The 9,866-nt window shown below is 49.1% G+C and overlaps 1 protein-coding gene across 1 annotated transcript; it reads left to right on the top strand.

Annotated features, from left to right (window-relative positions):
* Nucleotides 1-4,244: 4,244 nt before the first annotated feature.
* GMORB2_5954 (glutamine synthetase) lies at nt 4,245-6,203 on the top strand (the record flags this gene model as incomplete). Its single annotated transcript, XM_035467924.1, has 4 exons — nt 4,245-4,280; nt 4,357-4,449; nt 5,178-5,512; nt 5,594-6,203. Coding segments are annotated over 4 exons (1,074 nt in total), but the record flags the coding sequence as incomplete, so codon positions are not given.
* Nucleotides 6,204-9,866: the final 3,663 nt, after the last annotated feature.

Raw genomic sequence — 9,866 nt, 5'->3', positions numbered from 1 at the left:
TATAATACATATATAATACATAGTTTTACATGTAATAGGTGCGCGCGCGCGCCGTTTCACAGATGGGGGAGGGGGGGGGGTGTTAAATCTTTGGTTTACCTTTCACCACCCTCTTCCCTGGCCGGATGAAAGGGTAGAGAGCGGGAGGGGGAGAGGGGAGAGGGGGGAAGGGGAGAGGGGGGCAGATCAAAGATGCTAGTCACATGTACGCACAAGTCGGAACAAGTCATGACGATGAGAGAACGGCAGAGAATGGCCAAGAAGGAGGTACGGTCGATAGGTAATGTTAGAACCAAGGATGGACAGTGACGAAGAGAGATGAATGGGAAACGAATGAGGTGGTTGAATGTGAGTGAATGCAATTATGAAGAGCATCCGTCGACGAACCAATTGGGAGTCTACGATAAGAATCGTCTTCTGCTGTGTATTCTTCGTACTGCTACATATAGACTACATATATACGTATTATTGGGCACTGGGCATTGCTACGAGTCGTAGGACGAGAAGGAACGCTCCTCTTTCTCTTCTGACTCCTGCGCAATAGGCTGGGCCATCGGTTCGTAAGCGCCTTGCTTTCGTTGGCTACAGCTTCGACTGACTACGAGTACATGTACACTACGGGTAGTGTATTCACTACGGTCAATCGGAATGAGATATGAGAATTAATATACTAATATTACCGCGTCAACCATCTGCTGGATCGGGAATTCTGGGGAATGACGGGGGGGGGGAGGAGGAGGGGGAGGGGTATCCGATTGATCTTCCCACATGGCAATGCTGATGGGATCGGGGTAGGCATATATCAACATTACATATATTAGCACCTCCGGGAGGAGAGTAGGAGATGAACAGACGAGGGTAGAACAGCCAAGGAAAGAACAGTTGCCGGCAAGAAAGGTATATGGCACGACATCATCATCTGGTATGGATGGCACCAACATGGCACCGACATGGCACATAATACTATTGCATGAGATGAGATGAGCCAAGAGCAACCTTGTTGAGAAGAAACGGCCACGAGGGGAGGAGGAGGAAAGAGAGGGGGGGTGGGGGGTGGCTGGGTTTGTTCTCGTCTACTATCCTGAGACCATCAGTCCCGTGTCCTGATTCCCTTATCCCTGGAGATTACTATTACCCCTCCAAGCATTTGATAGCTGTACGTACACTATCATCCCCCCTTCCTCGATATCGCAAAGCACATGCTTTTTCATCATGGGCTGATATGGCCTGCGCCACGTAATGTCCTGTAATGCAGGACCATAAAGCTCACGTCATTCTTCTTGTTCTGTTCTTGTGTCGCAATGTGCGATAGAGTCCTCGAAAGTTAGAGGAAGAAGACAGACAAGGATAAGAAAGAAGGTATTCACTACTGATACATGAAACATAGATAATGATACTACGGCGAGTATTGATGTATACGTAGACCTTGTAGAGAAGAGAAGGACAGGCGTACAGCAGCGATACGTCTATATATTATTGTATTGATGCGTAATTGTATAATACCAAGTTCAAGAGTCGGTTTATGCTATGCTACCCCCCTTTCGGCCGAGTGGTAACGGTGTAATATTGTGCGTCGGCAGGCTCCTCCCTAACAAGGTCACTCTGCAACTCACACCTGCCGATATGATGCTGCGCACCGACCCGAAAGCGGAAGGATAAGTTGATTGATCGAGTAACAGGAAGGAAGTGATTCTTCTCTTTCCTTCCTGCTACGATCTTTCTATGGTGAGGATATATGCGTCCGGCAAATTGTTCCGCCGGACCCGTAGGTCACGGGATCCACACTATTTAGCAACCGACCCCACGCCCCGTCTATACGCTTTACTCGACAGAGACGGCCGATCTGAACGGTCAGCATCAAGTCTGCGACTCGGGCCGGATTCGAAGAGAGGAAACCGGGAGTCGAGAACTCGAGGACTGAAGAAGAGATGAAGTCGTGGGAGGACATCACCTCAAAACCTTGTCGCTGCTTGTCTTGTCACTGCTTGTTGACCGTGTTCGGGGCCGGCCGGCGGTTGGGCCATGTCGATTTCGTCGTTCGTTGTATCACAACTTGCGAGTACAGAGTGTCGTATGTGGGTGTGGCGGTATGTATTACGGAGTATCAATACTCACAGAGTCGAAGCCATACTCTGCCACATGCAATCTGTACCGCTACCGCTATTGCTACACGGCGTTTCCGCTGATGGAGTCGTCATTATTCCCCTAGTAGCGTTTATTGTACGTTATCATCCATCATCTGTCTCACGAACCGGGCCGGCCATTTTCTTCCTCTCTCTCCTTTCCCTTCTTTTTTTCTTCAGCTTTATATATATATATGTGTGCGTGTGTGCGTGCGTGTGTGTGTGTGTGTGCGTGTATCTCATTGCGGCAGTTCCTGATCATCAGTCACGCCTCTTCACCATGACTGTTTCGTAATGAGAAGGAGCGAGAGAGAGAGAGAGAGAGAGAGAGAGAGCATGTAGCATAGGAATGACATTCCTACGTAAGACATCAAGAGACCATGCTTTATTCCGAGACTCGCCTACTCCGTACGAAATGATATTAATAGACGTCGTCACGACCGTCATACGTATCGGGCAATGCGGTTTGTCGTGTTGAAAATAATGCTGGTACTCGGCAAACCCCACCGTATGTTCGTACTCGCACGTACTCGTACCCCGCCAAAAAAAAGAAAAAGGGAGCAAAAAAAAAAATAGCACATCTGCTGATGCTGTGGACTCTATTCCTTGCCACTAGACTCCGTTTGTATCATGTGCTGCGCCTTCTCGGCATAACCGCACGAGAGTCACTAGTAATAATAAATGATAATATTACCTCTCTGAAATGGCCCAGCGATAATTATTGCGAGAGAGAGAGAGAGAGGGAGAGGGAGGGAGAAGGAAGGAAAGAAAGAACAGAAAGAAAAGTGGTATTTTTGGTGACTGTCGCTTCATCCTTGCCCCCTCCCCTCTCTTAGTAGAGATATCAGTCTGAGGCAGTTATGATCGCGGGACTAGGTTACGAGGCTGAAATATGGAACCAGCCCAGATGCAGGAGACCGTCTATCATGACTTGGGACTGACTGGTACGTATTGCTATTATGTACATGACGGGGGATTTCTTGCCCACCGTTTTTTCTTCTTCTTTGATTTTCCCTTTCTGATCATATTGATCCATCTGTTGGGGGGCCGACCGGATCAGATATATTCGGTCACTTGCGCTTGTCTCGCACCTTCGGGCGGTGGGTGCGGAGGAATTAGCGGACCGCCAGTCACCGGGGCAGAGGCGCTGGGGTTGGTCGGTCGCTTCAGTCCTTCAGGCTGTTGGAGCTCCTACTCACCCATACTGATACGAGTACTAATACAGGAACACAGAGCACAGAACAAGCAATACAGACGAATACTGCTACTATCACTGACGAAGACATAATGAAAAGGATTGAAAAAAATAAACGTTCACCTATATTGTATCCCGTAAACTTTCTTTAGATGATTACGGGAAAGAAAATAATAAGAGGCGGCCCGGAAAGTCGATCAATCAAATCGGTTGGCCATTAACGTCCACATGAGTCGATTGTGTGGGAGAGAAAAAAAAAAAGACGTGGGAGGTTAAAGCCCCACCCGTCCTCGGCCGACCGCCCTGCGAGAAGAATTTACAGGCCGCACACCCAACTGGTCCAGTGGGTGCAACCCCTGCATGTGCCTTATCTCTGGCCACCCAAGGGTCTCCCGTATGCAGCGGTACATGCGCCACTGGTCCTCTGGTACTGTACCTTTAACCTTCCTCGGCTACTACTAGGAAGTATTTTTTCTTCTTTGTTTGTTCTTGTTCTTCGTGACCTCTCTTTTTTTTCCTTCTTTTTTTTTTTCCTCCCCCCCCTTTTCTTCTTCTTTTTTTCTTGCTACTATCCGTTAGATTTTTTTTGAGGGACTCGCGTGCTGATTTAAAAACCTCAGTCCTCCCTGCCCCCCTCTACACCCCCCCTCCTCTCCTCTTTAAACCCCACGCCTTCTATTTAATTCTTGGTGATAGCTTCGGCCCCAAAAGCCAGCTTCATCCATTTTATTTTTTCCTCGTTCTTTCTTTCCTCTATCCTTCTTTCCTACCCTCTCCCTCACACAACCACCTCAACACCGCCATCATGGTGAGTTCTATCTCCCTCCCCCCCTGCAGTGTTGCTGATGCACACATTTTTCTCTAAAAAAGAAAAGGAGAAAATAAAACGATACCACTCGAAATGCTGACGATGCGAATCATTGCAGACAAACTCCGACGCCTTCAGCTCCAAGACGGAGAACGTAAGTAGTCGTTCTACACAAACAATCGAACGATAGAATCAGTCACAGCTGCTGACGTTCCTCTTCCACTATACAGCTGGCCAAGTACCTCAAGCTTGACCAGAGGGGCAAGATCATGGCCGAGTACGTCTGGATCGATGCCGACGGCGAGACTCGCTCCAAGTCCAGGGTGAGTTCGATTTCCCACTCTCGTTACATTTGCAGTCATGGATGGAGAAATGTTTCCCTCCGACTCAATCTCCCTCCTCCTCTCTCTTATATGCTTGGCCGACGTCAAATGCACTTTCTCTGCGCTCTGAGTGGTAGGGCCGTCGGCACACACACACACACACACACACACACACACACACATGCACAAACGCACCATGCACACCTGCTAGGATCTGGCTGTGGACAAGGGTGTTCTTGAAACTGGCAGCAATCGCTGTCAGTAGCCGTTCAGCCTTGCAAAAATCTTTAGAGGGAAGGAGGTGTCGTACCACTGTGCACTGTGCACCGTGCACTGGCCTGCCAACGCAAGCGGTGCCCAGCGGGCGTGTGTGTGTGTGTGTGTGTGTGTGTGTATGTGGCCGATGTCGCGCCGCCTTTTTGCGTGCCATAGACCCCTCAGCCCCTCATACGACGCACAGAGGTCGGTGTGGACCTCGTTGTGGGTCATTCAGTGGTCGTCGACCATTCCGCACCGCTCCTTGGCCCTTTCTTCACCCGCATTTGGCTCGGTTTCGGTCACAGCCAATCTCCACGGGACTCGGTGACTTTTGTCTACGACGAGAAAGAGAGAGAGTGAGAGAGAGATGGGATGGCGGGACATGACTTTGACACGATGACCATACATCATCTCCATCATATCTTGATGCCAGCCACAATGGGCGCACAGCTCGACTGACATCTTGGCAGACTCTCGATGAGAAGGACTGGAAGCCCACGGAGCTCCCTATCTGGAACTTTGACGGTTCATCAACCAACCAGGCCCCCGGCGACAACTCAGACGTCTACCTCCGCCCCTGCGCCGTCTTCCCTGATCCTTTCCGCGGTGCCCCCAACATCATCGTCCTGTCCGAGTGCTGGATGGCGGATGGCACTCCCAACAAGTACAACTTCCGCCATGAGTGTGCCAAGGTTATGGAGGCCTACGCCGACCATGCCCCCTGGTTCGGTCTTGAGCAGGAGTACACCCTCCTCGACCTCGACAACCGCCCCTTTGGCTGGCCCCCCGGCGGTTTCCCCGCCCCGTACGTTCACACCCGTCCCTGCTCACAATTTCTCGGCAGTCACGTCTGCCTCACCGAAGTTCTGTACTGACAAACCCACAGTCAGGGCCCTTACTACTGCGGTGTCGGTGCTGGCAAGGTTGTCCAGCGTGACATCGTCGAGGCTCACTACAAGGCCTGCCTGTACGCTGGCGTCAAGATCTCCGGTACCAACGCCGAGGTGATGCCGGCCCAGTGGGAGTTCCAGGTCGGCCCCTGTGAGGGCATCGAGATGGGCGACCACCTCTGGATCTCGCGTTTCTTCCTCGCCCGCATTGCCGAGGACTTTGGCGCCAAGGTCTCGTGGCACCCTAAGCCCATCCCCGGCGACTGGAACGGTGCCGGTCTCCACTCCAACATGTCGACGAAGGAGATGCGCGAGGAGGGCGGCATGGTGCACATCGAAGCCGCTCTCAAGAAGCTGGAGCCTCACCACCTCGAGTGCATCAAGGAGTACGGCGACGACAACGAGCTCCGCCTTACCGGCAGGCACGAGACTGGCTCGATCGACAAGTTCACCTGGGGTGTCGCCAACCGCGGCTGCTCGATCCGCGTGCCCCGCGAGACTGCCGCCAAGGGCTACGGTTACTTTGAGGACCGTCGCCCCGCCTCCAACGCCGACCCTTACCGTGTCACCAGGGTTCTGATGACATCGATTTTCGGCAAGCTGTAAATTGACGTGAAATGATTTTTCTATTTTTTCCTTTTTGTTATTTCCTTTTTTTCTTCTCGCTATACTAGCTGCTGCCGACGGGTAGGTAGCATATTACGAACCATCTGGGAGCGCCTCTTTTCTTGATGGAGAAATAAGAGAGTGGAAAGAAGCCTTTTTTTTTTTTTTTACGCCACAACCTTTTGGAAGGGGAGAAGGGGTCGATTGAATGAGATGACGCCGACTTTCTCGGAGGGACTCCGACGCCCCTAGCCGGGGAAAGTTGGAGGCAATATTGCCAACAGCTTCAACGAGCTACTACTTTTTTTGTTTTCATCTGGAGGAGACGGGGAGCCGATGTTGTTTCTTCATGAATAAGACATATCGTCCTTTACTCTTCTCGCGAAGACCTCTTCTAACTAACCTAATCCGTATGAGCAGGATTGACGGGAAGCAACTATTTTCATTATCAACTATACTAATGCCAACACTCGACCGACAACTAAACAACCAAGAAGAATATAGGGAAAGAGAGAGAATACAGGGAAAATAGCATGACGCAACAACAAGTCAACAGGAACAACCTTTGCGGCCCGGGGAGAATGAGAGGAATAAGGGGAATGATCCTCTTGTTGAATCATTCGTTCCCCTCGTAGCCTTTTTTTTTTTTTCGCAGTCACGAACCACCCAACATCTGCAGAGTCCCGCAGACTGACAACGCAGCTGAAGAGCAAATGAGAAGAAAATACAAATGCTTGTTTCTACCCTTTATCGCACGACCTTGTGTTCCCTTGTGATGACTTGTTCCCTTGACACCCTTGGAAGGGGGGGCGGGTGTTTGCCTTGCAATAGATGGACCTCTGCCCTTTTGATCTTGAAACGGAAAGGGGATGACGCTGTTACGAGAAGGATCTCTTTTGCCCTTTTGATCTTGAAACGGAAGGAGACGGCATTGTACGGCAAGGGAAACAAAAGAAAGTTGAAATCTTCCTGCGTTGTCTGCAAACGGAAGTGACAAACGGAAGTGACAACAAAGGGGGGTGGGGAGGGGGGGTTGTGAAGGATTCGCCGTTTTTATTATTATTTTTATCCTCTTCCTCCTCTTTTCCTCCTTCCCTTTTCTCTTTTCTTCTTTTTCTCATGTCTGTTCCGGAGAAGGATGGAGAGACATGCATACATTATCGTAACTAGGGCAGCGAGCGAGCGTATAGATGAGGCAAAAGGGGGGAGTTTCTGATCGACGCTTCTTTCCCTTGTCCCTGCCTAGGATGAGACGTCTTCTCCTTGTTCTTTTTTTTTTCCCTTTCCGGAAAGGAGTTAACAAAGGCTTGGCAGGGTGCGATTGGTGAAGGTGTGTGTCTTGGATATGATAATGTATAATGATTGCCCTTGCGTCACGGGAAGGATGGGGGTTACAGGTACGATTACTACGAGTAGATGGGGGCTGCGCAAGTAGTCATCTACAGAGGAGAAGAAGGAGAAGAATTACCAGATCCGGCGTTTGTGAAAGAGAGGTAAAATCTATGAAATAAAAGGAAGTCACTGCTACGTGTATTTCGAGAAGAAGCCCCTTTTTGCTGTATCTGATGCGTTGTTTAAAAGTACGGAGCACATACGAGAGTATAGTGATATGCCTGAAGGGTATGCCTGAAGGGTTGTGGGACGGGACTTTTCAAGGGGGAGAAGATCTAGATAGGGCAGAGGGTGACGGACGGGGTCGGTGCCACGTATCGTAATTTATTACCGAATGTATGGATCACGAGCAAAGCAAGCAGGACAAAAGTAAAACGTAGGCAACGCATTGGTAGACGTGATCGGACCCTTACCCCTTCCCCTCCCCCCTCTCTTGTCGAGACCTGATCGGTTTCCGGGGGGGGGGGGGGGGGGGGGGCAAAAGTGGCCGTGATGACAAAAATTGGTAGTATCATCACTCCGTAACAATGTTACTACCTTGACCATGTCTTGAAACCCCGGACACGATGGTGCAACTGTCAACAGGGGATTGAAGAGAGCGAAAAAAAAGAAAGTGCACCCTCTTTACAGACCCGTCCGCTATGGTCAATGCCGTAAGACAGAGCGTTTTTGTGTGTGTGTTTGTGTTTTTCTCTTTCTTTTACGATGGAGAAGGAAGACACGAGGAGAGAAGAAAATAGATACGATAAAAAGTTCTCAAGGTGGAGAAACAAACAATCGGGTTGTACAGGGTGTTGAACAAAGAAAACTAGACTATCTATACAAAGGATTGAAAGAGAAGGAAGAGGACGTAAAGCAAGTAGTTTTGTTCTGCCATGGCGTTGGTTCTGGTGCTGGTGCTGGTGCTGGTGCTGGTGCTGTTGTTGGTGCTGGTGTTGTTGGGTGAGTGGGGATTTATTTATGAAAGGGGTTTGGGACTTTTTAGCAATGGAGCGAATGGATCTTGAGAGTATCATTTATTATTAATACGTCGTAGCAAAAGACGGGACTACGATGAGGATGAGGAAGAGGAAAGAGGGGGTGAGAGAGGAGGAAGAAGGGAAAGATATAAGGGGAAGAAAAGAAGAGGAAAGAACGAAGGAAGAGAAAAGTTTTACTGTGATGAAAAAAAAAAGGCGTTACGACGTAGTAAGAAGGACAGGAAGACGTACGGGGGAAGGAATAGACAAGAGAAGGAGAAGGAGAGAGAGAGAGAGAAAGGGAAGGGTCAAAGTGGGGGTGAGTCATGGCGTTGATGAGGGGGAGATGATGGTCTGACGCAAGGGAAACTCTTGTTCCTTCAAAGCGGTCGGAACTGATTATCGGGGATGATGCTGGGGGTTGTCCGTGTTTGGTTACGATCATTACACGTCCGTGTTCCGGGGTTCATGCGAAGTTTGGATTTGGTAATGATAGAATTCGCCCTCTACGGAGAATGATACAATCAGATGGTAGATAAGATGGTCTGGTGAGATGGTTGATATGACATGTGACATACTCTGCCTGACGTGGGAAATGATGATGACACATCCTGACTTTTACTGTGAGCTGGAATAAGCTGATGATGGGGGGTCGAAAGAGACTGATGATACTAATAAATAATGCTATTGCCTACCTACCTACCTACCTACCTACCTACCTAGTGTTAGCAGAGAGGCTTTTTTTTTTTTTGGGGGGGGGGGAAGGCACGCGTCTGCATTGTTTTTTTTTCTTTCTTTCTTTCCTTCTTCCTTCTTCTTTTCAGTGAAATATATATATAGCTGTATTTTACTGAGACTATTAGCATGCAATGATACGTAGCAGATGAGGAATGAATGGTTGGCTGTCGGTTCTCATTCTGTCTTCTTGACTCTCTCTCTCTCTCTCTCTCTCTCTCTCTCTCTTTTGGCTACTGATAGCTGGCACTGATGATTAACACGACGTCTACGTTCCCCGTCTGTCGTCATGCAGCATTATTATATCATAGAAACACCCGTGCCATGTCAAGGTAGACGTCTACTACATCGGATCTGAATTCTTCCATCACGACATTTTGTCCTGTTTCCTGCTTTCCGTGGTCCTCTCTTCACACAGAGAATACAGAGAATACAGAGAATACAGAGAATACAGAGAATACAGAGAATACAGAGAATACAGAGAATACAGAGAATACAGAGAATACAGAGGATACCCATATTAATTTAATGAATATCCATACCCATACCCGTATCCACGAGACTCGAGAGGACAAAA

The sequence above is a fragment of the Geosmithia morbida genome, assembly GCF_012550715.1.
Source record: "Geosmithia morbida isolate 1262 chromosome Unknown scaffold_4, whole genome shotgun sequence".
Classification (NCBI taxonomy): domain Eukaryota; kingdom Fungi; phylum Ascomycota; class Sordariomycetes; order Hypocreales; family Bionectriaceae; genus Geosmithia; species Geosmithia morbida.
Note: the sequence above shows the minus strand (reverse complement) of the source record. Positions and strands in the feature narration are given on the sequence as shown.